A 21773-nucleotide genomic window follows, 5' to 3' on the forward strand; every position below is an offset into this window, starting at 1 on the left:
ATGGTGTGTGTGTGTGTGTGTGTGTACACCCATGTATATAATTTTTTTGAGAGCATTTTTAAATTTTGATGAAGTTCATTTTATCAGCGTTTTTTCTTTTCTGAATTGTATTTTTGTGTCCAAAGAAATCTTTGCCTATTCCAAGGTCTTAAATCTTTTGTCCTATGTTTTCTAGAAATTTTGATCTTGCTTGCACATCATTTCAAGTTTATTTTTTTTAAACAAAAGAGAAATGGCCTTTTTTTTTTTTTAAAAAAAAGTATGTATTTGAATGGCAGAGAAAAAAAAAAGGAAGACAAAAGAGGGAACTCCATCCTGTGGTTCACTCCCCAGCTGCCCACAACAGCCAGGACTGGCCTCTGCTGAAGCTGGAAGCCAGGAATTCAGCCCAGGTCTCCTGCATGGATGGCAGGACCCAGTTACAGCGCCATCAGTGCTGCTGCCCGGAGTCTGCGTCAGCAGGAAGCCAGTCAGGAGCGGGAGGCAGGTCTTGGAGCCAGGCAGCTGTCCTGACCACTAGGTTGAATGCCCACCGTTAAGTTTACCTTTTTATGTATGATATTTGGTCACTTCCTCCCATTTAGATATTCAGTTGTTTCAGCAGTATTTGTTGAAAAGACCATTGAGTTACTTTGTCACTTAGTGTGGGCCTGTTTCTGGGATGTCTATTTTGCCATGTATGTTGATGGCTACGCCAGTACCACATTGCCTTTAAAACTGTAGTTGGATGGTAGGTCTTGAAATCTGGCAGTGTAGAGGCAGGCGTTTGGTGCAGTGATTAAGACCCTGCTTCTGGAGCCTGCTTGCCATATCAGAGTGCCTGGTTCCATCTGACCGCCTGCTGATGCGGAGTCCGGGAGGCAACGGGTGGTGGCTCAAGTACTTGGATCCCTGCCACTTACATGAGAGACTTGGATTGAGTTCTAGGACCCTGGCTTCAGTCTGGGCTGTTGTGGATGTTTTGGGGGTGAACCAGTCAGTAGAAGGTCTTCTTTTGTGGGCCAGGGTTGTGGCACAGCAGGGTAAAAGCCACTGCCTGCTGTGCTGGCATTCATATGAGTACCCGTTCAACAGCGCATTCTGGCTGCCCCACTTCTGATCCAACTGCCTGCTAATGTGTCTGGGAAAGCAGTGGAAGATGGCCCAGGTACTTAGGCCCCTGCCATCCATGTGGGAGACCAGAATGGAGTCTAGGTTCCTGACCCAGCCTCGGCTGTTGTGGCTATTTGGGGAGTAGACCGATGGATGGAAGATTTCTGTCTGCCTTGCCCTCTCTCTGTAACTCTCCCTTTCAAATAAATAAATAAAAAATATCTGTCTCTATGCCCTTCAAATAAAATGAAAATAAGTAAAAAGGAAATTTGGCAGCATAAATTCCACAAATTCATGTCTTTTTCAAAAAAAAATTTTAAAGATTTATTTGAAAGACAGAATTAGAGAGAGAGAGGAGGGAGAGACAGAGAGCAATGTCTTCCATCTGCTAGCCTGAAGCCAGAAGCCTCTTCCAGGTCTCCCACATGGGTGCAGGGCCCACGCACTTGAACCATCCTTAGCTGCTTTCTCAGGCGCATCTGCAGGGAGCTGAATCAGAAGCGGCGCAGTGAAACTCCAGCTGGTGCCCATAGGGGATGCTAGTGTTGCAAGCCACAGCTTTGCCTGCTACACCACAATTGCAGCCTGTCAAATTGTTTTACCAATTTTAGGTTCTGCATTTTCACACACATTTTGGAATTCAGCCTGTCTGTTTCTAATACAGAAAGCCTGATGAGATTTCAATTAGGATTACATTGAATGTATAGATTGGGGTCAGTTAACATCTTGAAAATAATTGAGTCTTTCAGAAGATGAACATGGTGTTCATTCATTAGTTTTTCTTTACTATCTCAGAAGTGTTTTGTAGCTTTTAGTATGTAAATCTTGCCTATATATTGTTAATTTATTCCTAGGTATTTTACCTTTGATGGTACTTAAGTGACATTTTGGGAAATTGCATTTTTAGTTATTTATTTCTACTCCATAGAAATACAAATGGGGACAGGCTCAGCAGTTAACACCCACATAGCATTTTGGGGTGCCTGAGTTTGGGTTCTGACTCGGGTTCCTCATTCCAGCTTCCTGCTGGGATACAGCAGGTGATGGATCAAGCAGTTGAGCCCTTGTCATCCACATGGGAGACCCAGATTGAGTTTCTGGCTCCTGGCTTTGGGTTGGCCCAAGCCCTGTTGTTGCAAGCATTTGGGAAGTGAACCAACCAGTAAATGAGGTCTCTTTTTGTCAGAGTCTCTCTGCCTTTCCGATAATTAAAATCAAAAATAATTAAATAATTTCTGTATGTCAGCCTTGTGTCCTGCCAACTTAGCTAAGATGATTCACTTGTTTTTGCAGATTCCTTAGGATTTTCTGTGTGCACGATCATATCTGGAAGTAAAGGAGTCTGTTTCTTCCTTTCCAGTCTTTATGCCTTTTATTTATTTCTCTTGCCTTACTGAATTAGGACCTCTAATACCAATTGAATAAAAGTGAGAGTTACATCCTTGTATTTTTCCTGATCTTAGGAAGATATCATTCACAGTAGATTGCTTTGTAAATGCTGGTTGTCAATTTAAGCCTTTCTTCTATGCCTGCTTTGCCGAGACTTTTTATGATGAATGAGACTTTCAAATTTTATCAGGTGCTTTTTCTCTATCATGATGATCATAGTTTTTCTTCTTTATGCTGTTATTGTGACAAATTATGTTGATTTTCAGATGTTGAGTGACCTTTGCCTTCCTGGGATAAATCCCACCTGGTCATGATATATTCATTTTAAATAGTGCTTTTTTTTTTTTTTTTAAAGATTTTATTTCTTTATTTGAGAGGTACAGTTACAGGCAGAGAGAAGGAGAGACAGAGAGAGAGGTCTTTCTTGTGCTAGTTTACTCCCCAAATGGCCGCAGCAGCCAGAGTTGGGCCCATCCGGAGCCAGGAGCTTCTTCCTGGTCTCCCACACTGGTACAGGAGTCTAAGGACCTGGGCCATCTTCTACTGCTTTCCCAGGCCATAACAGAGAGCTGGATCAGAACAGGAGCAGCCAGGACTCGAGCCAGCACCCATATGGGATGCCTGCACCACTGGCGGAGGATTAGCCTACTGCTCACAGCGCCGGCCCCTAGCGCCGGGTTTGATTTGCTGTTTGTTGAGGAAATTCTGCATTAGATTCATGAATGATCCAAGCCTTTAATTGTTTTGGGGCCGGTACTTTGGCACAGTAGGTTAACACCCTGTCCTGAAGTGCTGGCATCCCATATGGGCACCGGTTCGAGACCCGGCTGCTCCACTTCCAATCCAGCTCTCTGCTATGGCTTGGGAAAATGGAAGACGGCCCAGGTCCTTGGGCCCCTGCACCCACGTGGGAAACCCAGAAGAAGCTCCTGGCTCCTGGCTTCAGATCAGCGCAGCTCTGGCCATACGGCCAATTGGGGAGTGAACCAGCGGATGGAAGACCTCTCTCTCTCTACCTCTCCTCTCTCTGTGTAACTCTGACTTTCAAATAAATAAATAAGTAAATCTTTTTTTTTTTTTAAAAGACAGGCTGCAAAACAAACAAAAAACAAAAAAGAATGTCATTGTTTCATCAAAGTATAAGGAAGACTACTATTTATTTAAGTAATTCATACAAAGTTTGTATTTTTTGGTCCTTTAAATGTTAGATATTCACCCATGAAGCCATCAGGACCTGGAGTTTTCGCTCTTAGGATATTTTATTTTTGTTTATTTGAGAAGCAGAGAGAGAAGGCGCACTCCCCTGTCCACTCATCTACTCCTGAAAGGCCTGCAGTGGGTGGGACAGGGCCAGACCCAAGCTGGGTGCCAGGAATTCAGTCTAGATCTAACCAGGTGGGTGGCAGGGACCCAGCTGCTTGGGTCACCAGCAGATGCCTCTCAGGGTCTGCATTAGCAGGAAGTGGAAGAAGGAGCCAGAGCTGGAACTCCAACCTAGACAGTCTGTCACGGCGTAGAAGTCCCCAGAGGCATCGTAACCACCAGGACAAACTCCTGCTCCCATTTCTTTCATTTACACACATATATTTGTGTATATATTTGCATATGTGATTTCTAGTGATGCCTCCCTTTGTATTCCTGATGTTAAAAATTGTTTTCTGGGCCAGAACTGTAGCGTAGCTGGTAAAGCTACTGCCTGCAGCGCCCAGCATCCCATATGGGAGCTGATTCAAGTCCCTGCTGCTCCACTAACAATCCAGCTCCCTGCCAATGTGCCTGGGAAAGCAACAGAAGATGGCCCAAGTCCTTGAGCCCCTATGCCCACGTGGAGACATGGATGAAGCTCCTGGCTCCTAGCTTTGGCCTGGCCCAGCCTTGGCCATTGCAACTATTTGAGGAGAGAACTAGTAGATAGAAGATCTCTGTCCTCTGCCTCTGCCTCACCCTCTGTAACTCTTTCAAATAAATAAATAAATCTTTAAGATGAACAATTTCTTTATTAGACCAGGCTAAAAGTTTATCAATTTTATTGATCTTTTCAAAAGCCAGCTTCTAGTTCATTTAGGTTTTTCTTAGTGTTTGTATGCTTTCTGTTTAACTGATTTTCATTCTTTGTCTCCTTCCTTCTACACACTTGGGTTTAATTCTTTTTCCAGCTCCTTATGATGAAAGCTTTAATCATTGACATGGGAACTTGTTTTTTCTCTGATGTAAGCCTTTAAAGCTATAATTTTCCATCTAAGCATTGCTCTAGCTCTAGTTCACAAATTTAGATTGTACTCATATTTCCATTTTTATTCAGTTAAATGCTTTCTGATTTTCTTTGTGATTTCTTCTCTAAACAGATGGCTTATTTAGAAGTATGAGTTTAATTTCTAAATATTTTAGGGTTTTATAGGTATCATACTGTTATTGAGTTGTAATTTAATTCCTGTGTGGTCAGATAATGTACCCTGTATGATTTCACATTTATTGAGACTTATTTTATTGCCTATATGAACTGTCTTGATGCCAGTGATCCGAGTGCACTTATAAGAATGTGTTTTCTGTGGTTGTTAAATTATCAGATGAACTTGGTTGATAGTTCATGTTTCCTGTATTCCTGATTATTTTTGTGGGAGTGGGGGTGGGGGTGACCTACTCGCCCTATCATTTACTGAGAGACTGTTGAAACTGCTGATTTTTTTTTTGGTGTTGAGAATCAGCACACACATTTTAATTTGTACACAATTCTTAACATACGTACCAAAAATCTAAAAAGCCATGAATTGTCACTCTTTTTAAAAGTTATTCCAGTGACTTTCCAGCTTCAAATTTGGAGGCAACTCTTCCTTAAGAGGCTATCAAGTACAAGTATCTTCAAATGTTGCTATTACATAAATCCCACCCATTCACAATATAATAGCATATACACGACACTCAAATTTTCAATCTTTCACAGCACATTAACAAAATCATTAGGAAAACTGGACTACCACAACCGAAGATGTTATAGAGTGCACGTGGTTCTGACAGAACAAGGAGTGGTTTTCTGTAGGAAACAATTCTACAAAACACGGGAGAAGAAACTGAAAATATTCGAGACAGATTAAATGCACAATTGAGACTCCAAATTGCCATTTAGTATGCGCTGTACTGTAGGATATAAAAACCACCCCCACCTATGGAATGTTAAGCTGACACCCAAGACAGTCAAAGCCTCCCAGAATTCAATATGCCACTATTTTCTGGTTGTATCAAAAAATAAACAACCAGCAAATTATTTCACCTCTTAAAAAAAATCATTTACACTTAAAAAATGGGATGAGGTGGGCTTCCCTCCTTCTTAAAAATGTTTCTAGAGCTACTAAAAAACTTGCATTTACAAAATAGTTGATAAAAATATTCCTCTGGATTGTACAGAAGGGAGACAGGGACCACTGAAAACAAACACGTGGTGCATGGTGTTAATCGGACTTGGCTTCTTTCTCTTCTGCTGTACTCTCCTCGTTTTTCGTTTCTCCGTTTTCTGCAGGCAAGTCTTCTTTAGCTTCTTGGTTAGCCACCTCGGCCTGTTTTCCCTTTGCTCCTCTCTTCCCCTTTACTTGCACTTTCTTGTCCGATGATTTCTCCTTCCTGGCGGCCTTCTTGGGCTTCGCTTCCACCTTCCCTCCTCTTGGGCTCCTCCTTGGCTGCCCCCTCGGCAGAGCTGACCTTCCTCTTGGGCATCCTGGCAGCGCGGAGGGCGCGTTCTGGGTGCCTGCAGGCCGCGACGCGCCGAGAGCCTTCGCGGAGCTGGGCTGCCTGGCCGCTGCCGCTCCTCCCGCCGCCGGAGCTGCTGGGACCCGCGGCGGGGGTGGTGGGAGAACTGGATCGAAGCTGCTGATTTTAATTGTGGAGTTGTCTTTCCTTTTAATTTTGTCTGTTTTTTCTTTTCTTTTCTTTTCTTTTCTTTTCTTTTTTTTTTTTTTTTGACAGGCAGAGTGGACAGTGAGAGAAAGGTCTTCCTTTTTCCGTTGGTTCACCCTCCAATGGCTGCTGCGGTCGGCGCGCTGCGGCCGGCGCACCGCGCTGATCCGATGGCAGGAGCCAGGTACTTATCCTGGTCTCCCATGGGGTGCAGGGCCCAAGCACTTGGGCCATCCTCCACTGCACTCCCTGGCCACAGCAGAGAGCTGGCCTGGAAGAGGGGCAACTGGGACAGAATCCGGCGCCCCATTCGGGACTAGAACCTGGTGTGCCGGCGCCGCTAGGCGGAGGATTAGCCTAGTGAGCCGTGGTGCCGTGTTTTTTCTTAATATATATTTGAAAAATTTGTTAGGTGCACACATTTATTTCGTAAGTCTTTAGACATCAACCGTATTATTATTAAATATGTTTTTGTATCCCTGGTAATATTCCTTGTCCTAAAGTCTATTTTGTCTGCTATTAATGATATTTCTTTTTCCAGTGTTTGACTTAAAAAAAAAAAAAAGATCAGTTTGTTTATTTGGATGGCAAAGTGACAGAGAATCAGAGAAAGGGAAAGATCTTCCATTCTCTGATTCACTCCCCAAATGGCTACAACAGCCAGGGCTGAAGCCAGGGAGCCTGAAATTCTGTTCACTTCTTCTACATGGATAGGGGCCCAAGGCCATCTTCTGGTGCTTTCCCAGACACATTGGCTAGGAGCCAGGACTCTAACCAGGGATCATATGGGATGCTGGTATAGCAGGTGACAGCTTAACTTGCTTTGCTACAATGCCAGTCACCCAGTTTGACTTGTAGCCTTTTTATTTATTTTATTTTATTTTTTTAGATTTATTTATTTATTTGAAAGTCAGAGTTACACAGAGAGGAGAGAGAGAGAGAGGTCTTTATCCACTGGTTCACTTCCCAATTGACCGCAGTGGCTGGAGCTGCCCTGATCCGAAGCCAGGAGCCAGGAGCCAGGAGCTTCCTTGGGGTCTCCCATGCGGGTGCAGGGGCCCAAGGACTTGGGCTGTCTTCTACTGCTTTCCTAGGCCATAGCAGAGAGCTGGATAGGAAGTGGAGCAGCTGGAACTCGAACTGGCCCCCATATGGGATGCTGGCACTGCAGGCAGTGGCTTTACCCTCTATGCCACAGCACCAGTCCCACCTTTTTATTTTTTTAAAGATTTATTTATTTATTTATTTATTTGAAAGATAGTTAATGGGGTGCGGTTGGGGGCAGAGGCATCTTCCATCCACTGGTTCATTTAAGTAGCTGCAACAGCCAGAGCTGTGCCAGGAGCTGAGAACTCAGTCTAGGTCTCCTGTTTGAGTGATAGGGACCCAAGTACTTGAGATATTGCTGCCTCCCAGTGTGTGCGCTAGAAAAAAGCAGGAATCAGGAAAGGAGCTGAGACTTGAACCCAGGCACTCTGTTAGGGGATATGGGAGTCCCAAGAGGCATCTTAACCATTGTACTATTCCTCTGCCTTTTCTTTATTTGTACAAATAGCACAGGATACCAGCTAGGAGGTCACATCACTCTTTCTGTCCTCACACTGATAGAGGCTGTTACTGTGGAACCTGTGGGAGCCTGAACCTGCACTGAACTAGAGCTGGAGTCATAGCCATAACTTGAGCCTGGGCCTGGGCCTTAGCCTAGCGGTTGGTTTGAACCTGGCCTTGTTTTTGGCTGGCACAGCCTGAGATTCTAGGCAGTGAGGGCATGAGCACGCTTTCTGAGCTTGGGGTGGGCCCTGTGAACAAGTCAGTTGAGCCTGACCTCTTTGGACTCGGGCTTGGTGAGGCCTTTACAGCCCCAGCACATGTGCTCACAGCCGGGCGGTGTTGGCCTGTTGCTGCTTCTTCCTTTTGTGCTTTGTGGCACAGTGCATGTGCCTCTGGAACTTGGTCTACCCCGTTAAGAGGTTTATCTCTGATCAGGGTTTCTTGTCATTTTTGTGTCATTTTGGGGACCAGTTGTATGTGGTTCTTGGACATAGCCATGTCTATACCATAAACCGCCAATCTCAGAGCACCTGGGACTAGAAGAGTTCAGGAACTTTTTGAAGCCCCCTTGTATTCTGTTCTAAGGATTTATTGTACTTTATTTAAATCTGATTTCCTGTTAAAGGGCAGTATTGGGAAGCCAGTGTGCTGTTATGAATAATGAGTACATGTGCCGCAGCAGTGCTGTAGGTAGAGTGAGTACATCCTTGTCTGGAAGCATATTTCTCACTTTTGTGATTTGTCCAGAGTGATAAACTAGACTTTTCAAATGACAGGCTCTGAACAGACTCTTTTAACAGTGTTACCTGTAGTTAATTATTCCAAATGCCCAACTGTGAAAATAAGTCCGTTTTTAATCGTGAGTTGAGTCATCTCTCACAATGTGGGTTTTTCTTCTTTCAGGCCATATTGCAGCAGGGAGATACATCTATTCAACCCATCCTGCAGGTCATTGTAAGTATCTACACATGTTTCCTGTCAGATGATTTTTATACTCATGCGTAACTATAAATTATGCTTGATGAAGGTCAGGCAGAATTGTCCACTTTAGGAAATTCTCCCCAGCATCACAACAAAAATAGGCCATTCTGATCTAATCCTAGAAGAGAAATACTACTATGTTAGCTAAAGTTAACCCTTGATAGGATGGGATTTTATTTTATTTTTTAAAAATTTATTTATTTGAGAGGCAGAGTTACAGACACAGAGAGGGAGAGACAGAGAGATATCTTCCAACTGCTTGTGCACTCCCCAAATGGCCACAGTGGCTGGAGTTGGGCTGATCCGAAGCCAGGAGCCAGGAGCTTTTTCTGGGTCTCCCACATAGGTGCAGAGACCCAAGGACTTGAGCCATTTTCCGTTGCTTTCTCAGACCATCAGCAGGGAGCTGGATTGGAAGTGGAGCAGCTGGAACTTAAACTGGCGCCCCTATAGGATGTCCAGCGCTGCAAGTGGAAGCTTAACTACTTCGCCAAAGTAGTTAAGTTGTGAATACTGTATTCAGAATATGCTGAGGGATTTTTTTTTTTCCTTAAGCGCAGAGTTAGAGAGATACAGAGTGGGAGAGATCTTTCATTTGCTGGTTCATTCCCCAGATGGCCACGACAGACAGGGCTAGGCCAGGCCAAAGCCAGGAACCTGATTCCATCTGAATCTCCCATGTAGTGGCAGGGACCCAACACTTGGGCCATCCTCCACTGACTTCCCAGGCATATTAGCAGGGAGCTGGCTTGGAAGTGGAGCAGCTAGGACTTGAACTGCTGCTCATATGGGATGCCGGTGTCACAGGTGGTGGTTTAACTTTCTGTTCCACAGTGCTGGCCCTGAGAGGTTGAGACTTAAGACTCTGCCTCTCTGTTCTTTTCCACAATTGATAAATGATGGTACTGTTATACATCATTACAACTGCTGCCTTGCTTGGCTCCTTGTCCCTTAGAGTTTGTCCTGCTCAAATAGGCCTTGCAAATGATCTCCAAGAGGTATGTCCAAAATGAGCTGGTCTGTTGAAAATTCATTCATGTGTGGGGCTCTCAGACTCACTGGGCGTTTCATGGATGATTAGGAACTGGATCATACCTGGAGCTCCTGAGTCAGTGTACCGACTCAGTACATGCTCCGTACGAGTTGCCAGTCCTTTGTGGCTCTGTTAGATGTCTTGCTCCCTTCAGAAAGCTGCCTGTCCTCTCTTCCAGCTGGGGTGAATGTCTCGGCTCTGCCCCACATCACCATGTGCGTGCTTGCTTATGTCTCTTGCTGCCTTCAACTCTGCCTGCATTATAAGCCCCTTCAGGGCAAGGATTTATTTTTTCTGCCAGTTTTCTATTTTTAGCATGTTTCCTCCACAGTACCTTGTATATTAGGTGCCTTGTTATGTGTTTCTTTTGGTAATTGATTTTCTGCCACATTTGAGTTAGGGGAGAGAGAACACGGAGTATTGGCACATCATTTTACTCTGTTCTAATGTTAGCGGAGAGGAGACGGTGGGAGGAGCATCAAGTCCAGTTGTCTTTTCTTGGATTTAGATGTCAAGAGAATGGGCAAGCAGTTCAGTTTATGTTGAACTATGGGCAAACCCACTCTCCTGCCACCTCGTAGGTTTTCTTATTCCTGGGGTGGGGCAGATAACCTGGGTAATGAATCAAGTTTTCTCTCCTAGAACATCCGTCCCATTACGACAGGGAATAGCCCACCCCGTTATCGACTGCTCATGAGTGATGGACTGAACACTCTGTCCTGTGAGTATAATGTACAAATCTGGGGATTTATGAGTATTCAGATAGTAGAAGCACATCCAACACTGTGATTGCAGTAATTCGGGACCCTCCGGAAGTCAGCATTTGCTTGGCTAGGCACTTCCTTCAGACGAACTGCGGCTGGCAGGCGGCACTCCAGTTGTAGGCTTTTTATAATGGAAAGCTGCCATTTGGTTTAATTAATTTTCTCTAACTGGTGCTGTATGTTTTCTTTGATTAATTTCCCTAAGGGTGATATTGATGTTTAGTCAATGTGATGGGCTAGCTGTCCTATACTTTCCTTTTAGGAGGTCTTATTTCTGTGCTAGAAGCTTTAAAACAGAGAAGGGGGAGAATTTATAGGGAATGTACTTGCTGCCCCTAGTCACAGTGTGAAAGATCTAGAGAGATTTATTTTTTTTTAAGTCTTTGTCATGAGATCTGAATAATGGGAAAAATGTTTTTGGGTACTTTAAGAAATGCATACATTTAGGAGTAGCAGCAGATGTAACACATATCAGATTATACAGCTTTTCACTGTGCAGTCTGGCTAGCTTTAAATTCAGGAACATATTTAAGGCATTATTTTTCTTTGCTAGCACAGATGTGGTCAGCTGTGAGAATTTTTTAAGACTGACACGATTTAAAGGTTAAAGTAATGTCTGCTTTTTCAGCTTTCATGTTGGCAACACAGTTGAACCCTCTTGTTGAGGAAGAACGATTGTCCAGCAACTGTATTTGCCAGGTGAACCGATTTATTGTTAACACGCTGAAAGATGGAAGGTATGTGGTGTGTTTACTGTTTTATGATGTTGTAGAATGGGAGCTAATCATATATATATATACACACACATGTACATATATTAAAGATGTATCTATTTGAAAGGCAGAGTTACAGAGAGACAGAGACAGAGAGAGGTCTTCCATCCGCTGGTTCATTCCCCAAATGGCTACAAAACCAGAACTGCACAGATCTGAAGCCAGGAGCCAGGAGCTTCTTCCAAGTCTCCCATGCAGGTGCAGGGGCCCAAGGAAATGGACCATCTTCTACTGCTTTCCCAGGCCATAGTAGAGAGCTGGATCAGAAGTGGAGCAGCTGGGACTCGAACCAGCACCCATATGGGATGTCGGCACTGCAGGCGGTTGTGGGGAGCAACTCGGACTAGACTAAGTTACTGGAATTAAGACTTATTCTATGCATCTGCTCTCCCACAATATGGCGCTGGGAGAGGAGGAAACAGCTTCTACACAGCTGCCTCCAGTTCAACCAACAAGCTGCAGGACCTGCTCCTGATTGGAGGAGAGCAGCGTACTCGGCGTTGTGGGTAGCAGAGTTGGGATTGGTGGAAGAGGACTATAAAGGAGGAGAGAGACAACATGCACCAGGAACACCTGAGGAACACCTGAGCAGCCCCCGAGAGAGCCGGCTGGCGGTGTGCCGCTCCCCCACGGAAGTGGGGAAAGTGGCTAGGGGGAACCGCCCTTCCACGGAGGTGGAAGGGACGGTAGCCAACCCGGGAAGAACCAGCAGCAAACCCGGGGAGGGCCGAGCAGACAAAAGAACAGCGCAGGGTCTTGTGTCGTTCCTCCATGAAGAGGGGGAGTGACAGGCAGTGGCTTTTCCCACCATGCCACAGCGCCAGCCCCTATACATATATATTTAAAGATTTATTTTATTTATTTCCAAAGCAGAGTTACAGAGAGAGGTAGAGACACACAGAGAGAGGTTTTTCGTCAGCTGGTTCACTCCTCAAATGGCCACAATGACCCGGGGTGGGCCAGGCCAAAGCCAGGAGCCAGGTGCTTCCACCTGGTCTCCCATGTGGGTGCAGGGCCCAAGTCCTTGGGCCATCCTCCGCTGCCTTCCCGGGCAACAGCACAGAGCTGGACTGGAAGAGGAGCAACTGGGACAGAACCGGCGCCCCAACCAGGACTAGAACCCGGAATGCTAGCCCTGTAGGCAGAGGATTAGCCTAGTGAGCCGCAGCGTCGGCCTTCTTTTTGTTTTAAAGATTTATTTATTTATTTGAAAGTCAGAGTTACACAGAGAGAAGAGAGAGAGAGAGAGAGGTCCTCCATATCCAATGGTTCACTCTCCAATTGGCCGCAATGGCCGGAACTATGCTGATCAGGAGCCAGGAGCTTCCTCCAGGTTTCCCACGTGGGTACAGGGGCCCAAGGACTTGGGCCGTCTTCTGCTGCTTTCCCAGGAGAGAGCTGGATTGGAAGTGGAGCAGCCTGGTCTCGAACCGGTGCCTATATGAGATGCCAGCACTTCAGGCCAGGGCGTTAACCTGCTGCACCATAGCACCAGCCCCTGCCTTTTAAAATTTCTATTTAAATTCTGGTATCCAATACACTTCTCTGATTTAAAAAAATCAGCTCTTTGGGCTGGAACTGTGGCACAGTTGGTTAAAGCCCTGGCCTGCTATGCTGGCATCCCATATGGGTGCCGGTTCCAGTCCCAGCTGCTCCACTTCCGATCCAGTTCCCTGCTGATGCGCCTGGGAAAGCAGTGGAGCATGGCTCAAGTGCTTGGACCCTGTACCCACATGGATCGGTGCAGCGCGCCGGCCGTAACGGCCATTTTCAGGGTGACCCAACAGAAGGAAGACCTTTCTCTCTGTCTCTCTGTCTAACTCTGCCTGTCAAAAAAAAAAAAAAAGAAAGAAAGAAATTTAAAAAGTCAGCAGTTTACAGCTATGAATTACAGCTATTCAGTTCTGAATTCCAATGACTGATGCATGGCACCAAAGGAAGAGAAATGTGAGAACAAAGGAGCCTGAAGCAGAATGAAGACTTCTCCTTTTTTCTGATTTCTTCAGAAGCCCTGTTTTTATGATGCTGTCCTACAGTACCTTTATGAATAGAGATTGCCTATCTTTTTTTTTTTTTTAATGGAGGTCACTTAGTGCAGCAAAAAGCATACAGTTGTGTAATACTGCCGCCTCCTTGGGTTATCGTGAATCTTTAGTTGTGAATACTGTATTCAGAATATGTTGAGTACCTACAAGATGCTGCATGCTGGATACATTGCTGAGCAGAGCTTCAAGCCCGTTGTTTTGTTGGGGAATCACTTTATATACCGTGTCTCTCGAGTTGTAAGTTTTCAATTACAAAATGAGACCCAACACTTGAGAAGCAAAGATGGCAAACTTTACCATGTTAGGAAAGGTGTCGAAACTGATGTGCTGCTGAAGCAAGCACTGTGCATTATTAAATGTATTAGCTTTTTTTTTCCTTCTTTTTAAGATTTATTTATTTGAAAGAGCCACACACACAGAGAGGGAGAGAGCGAGATCTTCCATCTACTAGGTCACTTCCCAAATGGCCACAACAGCCGGGTGCTAGGGGCCCAAGGACTCGGGCCATCTTCCACTGCTTTCCCAGGCCATAGCAGAGAGCTGGATTGCAGTGGAACAGCTGGGACCCAAAACTACTCATGGGATGCTGGCAACACAGGCAGCAGCTTTACCTGCTAGCCACAGTGCTGCCTCTTTTTTTTTCTTTCTTTTTTTTAAAGAGTTATTTTGAAAGTCAGTGTTACACACACGCGCGCGCGCACACACACACACACACAGAGAGAGAGAGAGAGGTCTTGCATCGCTGGTTCACTCCCCAGATGGCCACAACAGCTGGAGCTGGGCCAATCCAAAGCCAGGAGCCAGGAGCTTCTTTGGGTCTCCCACGTGGGTGCAGGAGCCCAAGGGCTTAGGCCATCTTAAGCTTTCCCAGGCCACAGCAGAGAGCTGGATCATAAATGGAGCAGCCAGGACTCACACCAGTGCCCATATGAGATGCCGGACTGCAGGTGGCTTTACCTGCTGCACCATAGCACTGGCTCCTTTTTTTTCTCTCTCTCTCTCTCTCTTATTTTTGACTATTTATTGCTCATTTATTTGGGAGGGAAAAAGAGACTGACAGCGCTTCCCATCTATTAGGTCACTCTGCAAATGTCTGCAGTTGCCAAAGGCTATGCTAGGCTGAAGCTAACAGCCAGAAACTCAGTCCAGGTCTCCCTGGTGGCAGAAACCCACCACTGTCTGCCAGCATGCATTAGCAGAAAGGTGGAATCAGGAGCAGAGCTGAGACTTGAGCCCAAGCACTGCAGTATGGGGTGTGGGTGTCCCAGGCGGCGTCCTCTGTCCTTTCCCTCTGGCAGGATGCATGTGATTGCATTTATGCCCTGCTAGGATGATCTAGGGTGATCTCCCCACTCATTCCTTCCCTTAATGACACCCACAAACTCCCCTTTGGTCATGTGAGGTGACACGTCCGAGATCTGGGGGTTAGGATGTGGCTATGTTTAGGGACTGATTATGCAGCCTACTAGAGATGCTGCAACAAGTGGGTGAAAGTTTGTTGAGGAACAAGTTACTTACAAAGCTAAAGTATCTCTCCAACAACATAATTTCAACTATAAAAAGTAATTTATAGAGGAGAGACAGCATTTTATTCTAATGATCAATGTTAGCATTACCAGTATTGGAACAAATTGTATGTCACCTCACAGGGTACCATGAGAAGGACACAGCATCACTCTTGTCACATTCTTGCCAAAGATGCATCATCTGTATCCAATCATAAGTAATCCTCAGGCAAAGTGAGTGACGGCCTACAAAATAACCTGATACAGATCTTCAGAATCTCTAATGTGAAGGGAAAGACTGAGAAATTGTTCTAGATTGAAGGAGTCTGTAGGATAATAAATTAATCAAGTGCTCCTGGATTGGATCCTTTTGCTATTAAGGGCATCATTGAAACAAAATTCTTGACACTTGTTCTGTGGATTAGATGGAAGACCATTGTATCAGTGTTAGTCTCCTAGTTTTGAACACTATTGTGGTTAAGGTAGGATTTGGCTTTGATAAATTAAATCTTTTAATAAAAAATGCAGGAGCCAGTGCTGTGGCATAGTGAGTAAAGCCTCTGCCTGCAGATCTTGGTCTCTCTCTCTCTCTCTCTCTGTAACTCTGCAACTCTGCAACTCTGCCTTTCCAATAAATATGTTTTTTTAAAGATTTATTTTTTATTTATTTGAAGAGAGAGAGGTTTTCCACTGCACCACAGTGCTAGCCCCAATAAATAAATCTTTTTAAAAAATTGCAAATGTCTTGTTGAAATGCGAATAATTATATTAAATTTATATTGTCTTCATCAAAGAATATGGTATGTATCCACTTGAAGTCTGTTGGATTTTCTGGAGACACAGTTGTGTTATTTCCATATCTAATATTTATGTCATTTCTCATTTTAAAAAAATCTTACAATATTAATATTATGATTTTAATAGATTATTTAATACTGAACTATTCTTGCATTCCTACAATAAATCCTGCCTTTAAAGAATAATCCTCTTAACATGCTTGTTTTCTTTTCCACTTTAAAACACAATCTGTTTTTTATCCTGGATAATTTTAAACATCTAGGAAAGTAAGCAGAATATAGCCCATCATCCAGCTTCACCTTATCACCTGATGTCCATGCTTGAATTTCTCTGTATACTCTCCATATCCACTCCTAAATTTTGAAATAATTCTTGGACATTTATTTTTTATTTATTTTTTTTTTTTTGACAAGCAGAGTGGACAGTGAGAGAGAGAGAGACAGAGAGAAAGGTCTTCCTTTGCCGTTGGTTCACCCTCCAATGGCCGCCGCGGCCGGTGCACCGCGCTGATCCGATGGCAGGAGCCAGGAGCCAGGTGCTTTTCCTGGTCTCCCATGGGGTGCAGGGCCCAAGCACCTGGGCCATCCTCCACTGCACTCCCTGGCCATAGCAGAGAGCTGGCCTGGAAGAGGGGCAACCGGGACAGAATCCGGCACCCCAACCGGGACTAGAACCCGGTGTGCCAGCGCCGCTAGGCGGAGGATTAGCCTAGTGAGCCGCGGCGCCGGCTGGACATTTATTTTTAATACATAAATATTTTATTATATATTTCTAAAAAAAACCTCATTTTTAAGGGATTTATTTATTTATTTGAAAGATTTAGGAGGCATATGGGGGAAAGAACCACTATATTCATAAAGTTGTATCTATGTAAAAATGCATTCATTAAATAAAAATTTAAAAATGGAAAAAAAGAGTTACAGAGAGAGGGAGCGACAGAGACCTTCCATCGGCTGGTTCACTCTCCAAATGGCCACAATGATTTGGCCTGGGCCAGGCTGAAGCCAGGAGCTTTATCCAGTTCTCCAATATGGGTGGCAGGTGCCCAAGTTCTTGGGCCATCTTTTGCTACCTTCCCTGGCACATCAGCAGGGAGCTGGCATTGAAGTAAAGCAATTGAGACTCAAAGTAGCATTCATATGGGATGTCAGCGTCACAGGTGGAGGCTGAGCCTACTGTATCACAGCGCCATTCCCAAGAACTCATTTAAATAACCCAAAATACCATTTTAAACCTAAGATTACCAATTCCCAATCATTGTGAAATTTCTAGCTATTCATGCATATAAGGGTACTTTTTTTAAAAGTTGTAGGAAAATGGAATTAAAAGTTTATATTAGTACAAAGATATTTTGCAGTCCACATGTAGTTTTTTCATAGTATACATTTTCCATGAACTTTTTAAAGATCCTTAGTATACAGTGTGTCTGAGTCAGGATCCAAAGTAAAATTCACACCACAGGAGATGCATATTAAGTCTTTTTGAGGGACCTGCTCTATGGCGTGGTGGGTAAAGCCACCACCTCAAGTGCCAGCATCCCATATGGGTGTCAGTTCAAGTCCCAGCTGCTCCACTTCCAATCCAGCTCTCTACTGTGGTCTGGGAAAGCAGTAGAGGATGGTCCAAGGCCTTGGGCCCCTGCGCCTGTGTGGGATACCCAGAAGAAGCTCCTGGCTCCTGGCTTTGGATCAGTGCAGCTCCGGCCATTGCAGCCAATTGGGGGGTGAACCTGCGGATGGAAGACCTCTCTCTCTGTGTAACTCAAACTTTCAAATAAATTAAAAAAAAAACTTACAAAAAAAAAGGTCTTTGTAGCTTCCTCCTTCATATCTTTTTACCTCTCTCACTGTTGAAGAGATCAAGTCATTTGGCCTTTAACCTAACCCTAGCCTGTAGCCTAGATTTTGCTGATTGCATCCCTGTAACCTTGTTTGATATGTCCTGTCATCTGTATTCTCTGTAAGTTGATATTGGTTTATTCTTTTAATATGCTGTGGTATTCATCTTGCTGATATTTTATTTAAAATTTATGTATATTATAAGATGAAATTACATTTTCCCTCTTTTGTACTGTTATTGTATTACTATTATTATATTTTGTTATGTCCATATGTCATATAAAACATAATAGGAAAAATTGACAACTTTATAAAATAAATTGAGGTGTTTGGATGAAGAAGCATAAGTACTTTGCCTACGTGTCTGCAGACCTCTCGATATGTTACTGGTCTTGCACTTTATATATCACATAAAGATATCTAGCTGGAAACAAAAGTTGGTGTGCTAAAAGGTTAAGCTGTAGTTTTTTGATGGGCCAGAAAATGATAGATTTTCTAAATCTTACCCTTAAATACAGGTTTAACAAATGCAGATATTATAAAATGCAAGCTTTTATCAGACTGCCAGAGGGAAACTTGAGTGAATGAATGAAGCTTACCTCCAAGTCCTTTGGTTTTTTAGTTTTTTTTTTTTTTTTTTTTAAGATTTATTTACTTGAAAGACAGAGTTACAGAGAGAGGTAGAGATAGAGAGGTCTTCCATCCACTGGTTCACTCCCCAGATGGCCACAATGGCCAGAGCTGCACCGATCCGAAGCCAGGAGCCAGGAGCTTCTTCCAGGTCTCCCACATGGGTGCAGGGGCCCAAGGACTTGGGCCATCTTCTACTGCTTTCTCAGGCCATAGCAGAGAGATGGATCGGAAGTGGAGCAGCCGGGACTAGAACAGTACCCATATGGGATGCTGGCGCTTCCAGCCAGAGCTTTAACCCACTGCGCCACAGCACTAGTCCTCTGCAAGTCCTTTGAAAGGAGGTAAAAAATAAATGCTGTGTTTGGTAAGTGCCCCCCCGCCCGGCATTATTCTAAGCATGCAGGGGGTGTTGTGAGCAGCTACAACAGTAAAGTCCAACTCAGAGGTAGCTTCAAGGCCAAGAGCAGGAGAGGGGTTGAAGAGTTCCTCCTGGGGCCAGAAACCGTCTCATAAAAATGCCCATTTGGTGCTGGGGGATGAGTCTATGGCCTATTTTCTCCTGACTTAAAAGGACATTTTCAATTCAACTTTGCTTAAAAAGAAGGATTTTTACACCTGCTATTAAGTACAGCTAGGATAAGGCTGGCATCACATTACTTAGCAAGCCCATGCTAGTGATTCCACTTTGAAAACTACCAAACTGTAAAATCAAGGGGGAAGGGGCCAGCGCTGTGGCGCAGCGGGTTAATAACACCCTGACCTGAAACGCCGGCATCCCATATGGGCGCCAGTTCAAATCCCAGCTGCTCCACTTCCAATCCAGCTCTCTGCTATAGCCTGGGAAGGCAGTAGAAGATGGCCCAAGTCCTTGGGCTCCTACACCTGTGTGGGAGACCCGGAAGAAGCTCCTGGCTCCTGGCTTCGGATCGGTACAGCTCCGGCCGTTGTGGCCAACTGGGGAGTGAACCAGCGGATGGAACACTCTACCTCTGCCTCTCCTCTCTCTGTAACTCTGACTTTCAAATGAATAAATAAATCTTTAAAAAAAAAATCAAGGGGAAATAAAAGTTGAAGACAGAGCTGTTTTTTCTCAAGTTGAGGGAACAAAATCCTACAGAAGGCATTTGGCACTCACTAACACTATTCGGAGAACACCCTCTTAAGCTAGATGAAAGATGAGGAAGAGCATTAGATTGGCTTACCAGGCCATTTAAAGATTAAAAAGAGGAAAAAAGACATTTAGGAAGAAAGCCAGTAAAAGAAATTTTTCTGACTAGGTGCGTGAATCTAAGGCAACTGTATCAAAGATTTGCCACTGATTACTCGAGCTTAAAGCTGGTGGCAAAATATCTCAAGACATTTTAAACCCAAATATATGTATAAAAAATATGATAGTTAACCAAACAAGTTAAAACCAAACCTCTCAAACCTCTTCAGATCTGAAATCCAAGATACTTTCATTAATTCTGTGCTTTATTGGGGGAAGAAAATTGGGGAACAATTGTAAAGATTTGTTTTATTTCTACTAGGGGAAGAGGTAGATAAATAGAATTGTTTTCCAGTTTGTTTACCACTGTATACAAAGATACCCACACACACATATATACATAAATACACTGAAAATACCCCAACAACAACAAAAACAAAGCAAAAAAAAAAATCAAACCTAACACCCTCAAACTGCACCAGTACTTCATATTTCAACCAAAAGAATAGATCCTGGGAGAAAGTACAAAATCAAATGACTGAACAATGCTGAACAAACAGCATTATTAATATGCAAGATATTTATATTACTGAACTAGTAACAGTGATGTTCTCTGTGTGTGTAAACTTTGGAACCACATAGCTGATTTGTTAAATCTAGTCCGTGCTAGCTTCCAGAAACCAAGAATGAATTTAGTTAGCTTCATTCTTTGATGCTTCATCAAAATTTTCTACAAGACCTGAAACATCATCATCTTCCTCATCAATGTCTTCTGGTTTCAGTGCTTTGCTATCCAGCACTTGCCGCGGGAACTGTTCAGCTAACTTTCTAAGGCTTGTTAAGCTGTCAGCACCAAGCTGACTTAATATTCCAGGAAGCATTTCCGTGATTGGCTTGACTTCTGCGTGACCACTGTTAGAGGTGTTCGCCGAGAGGCAAGCTTGGACTTTGGGATTGTTGAAATGAATAACTGTCCCGTCGTCTTTAATCACGCTCACTCTTCACTACCAGCTATATTCTTCAGCCAGTTTTCTGAGAGCACTCTGAAGCTTTTTGTCGGCAGCTGTAGCTGTTCACTGTTCACTACCTTCTCTCTGTGAGCTGTACCCTTGCCCCCTCTCTGGACCTGAGCCTGAAGTTTGGCTAACTGTTCTTGATTCATGCTGTTGGTAAACCTGGAACAGGGAGGGGCCTCCAAGACCAGCACGCAGGGAGAACAAGATGGCTGCCTCAGTGAGACAGAGACAGACTGAAATTACTTTGTTTTTAGTGTGTTTTCTCTTAGGTTTTACTATTAGGGTAATGCTAAATAATTGATAAGTCTTCTACTTTTTATATGCTCAGCAGTGGTTTGGATAATTTTAGGAGGTAAATATCCATAATTAAATACCTATCTTTTTTTTTTTTTTTTTAATGATTTACTTATTTGAAAGGCAAAATTAGAGAGAGGGAGAGAGGTCTTCCATCCGTTGGTTCACTCCCCAAATGGCTACAATGGCTGGAACTGTGCCGATCCAAAGCCAGGAGCCAGGAGCCTCTTCCGGTACTCCCACATGGGTGCAGGGGCCCAAAGACTTGGGCTGTCTTCCACTGCTTTCCCAGGCCATAGCAAAGAGCTGGATCAGAAGTGGAGCAGCCAGGACTTGAACCACCATCCATATGGGATGCTGGCACTGCAGGTGGCAGCTTTATCCACTGTGGCACAGCGCCAGCCCTGCTCATCTGTTTTTACAGGGAATTTATATCTGATTTTAAGATTTATTTTATTTATTTGAAAGGTAGAATTATAGAGAGATATCTTCCATTCACTGGTTCACTTCCCAGATGGCCACAGTGGGAGCCAGGAGCTTCTTCCAGGTCTCCCTTGTGGGTACAGGGGCCCAAGCACTTGGGCCATCCATTGCTGCTTTCCCAGGCATATTGGCAGGGAGCTGAATTGGAAGTGGAACAACCAGGACTCAAATAGCATACATATGGGATCCCAGCGCTGCAGGCCACAGAGCCAGCCCCTCAAGCATATTTAAGTATCATAATCCAGTATAAAAACCTGATCAACTGATTGATTATAAAAATCCAAAATAAAACTGTGAGCCCATTTAAAAAATAAAGCAAGATGGAATTGAGTTTGGTACTGCTTAAGTTTTACTCTAAACCATCCGTGTTCTTCACCTCCACTACCACTCCCCTAATTCAGGCCACTTTCATTTCTTCTCTTGTGTTGGTCTCCGTCCCTGCAGAAGGAAATTCCTTCTTCCTCTTGCATTGTGTCTTTAAAA

At 44.1% G+C, this 21773-nt stretch overlaps 1 protein-coding gene and 2 pseudogenes across 3 annotated transcripts in view; 1 reads left to right on the forward strand and 2 right to left on the reverse strand.

Annotated features, from left to right (window-relative positions):
* RPA1 (replication protein A1) overlaps nt 1-21773 on the forward strand; it is a 64153-nt gene that overhangs the window by 6588 nt on the left and 35792 nt on the right. For both annotated transcript variants that reach the window (XM_008270927.5, XM_089317602.1), the window contains exons 2-4: nt 8824-8874; nt 10577-10655; nt 11327-11435. In XM_008270927.5, the coding sequence (XP_008269149.1) occupies nt 8824-8874; nt 10577-10655; nt 11327-11435 (239 nt within the window). The remainder of the gene's footprint in view (nt 1-8823; nt 8875-10576; nt 10656-11326; nt 11436-21773) is intronic.
* On the reverse strand, nt 5178-6189 carry LOC149121219 (non-histone chromosomal protein HMG-14 pseudogene; annotated as a pseudogene). The gene has a single exon (XR_016223914.1). The product of XR_016223914.1 is annotated as a non-histone chromosomal protein HMG-14 pseudogene (transcript).
* On the reverse strand, nt 20127-20659 carry LOC103351489 (transcription factor BTF3 homolog 4 pseudogene; annotated as a pseudogene).

Source organism: Oryctolagus cuniculus, chromosome 17, assembly GCF_051225735.1.
Source record: "Oryctolagus cuniculus isolate XC-2025 breed Fujian yellow rabbit chromosome 17, ASM5122573v1, whole genome shotgun sequence".
NCBI classification, from domain to species: Eukaryota; Metazoa; Chordata; class Mammalia; order Lagomorpha; family Leporidae; genus Oryctolagus; species Oryctolagus cuniculus.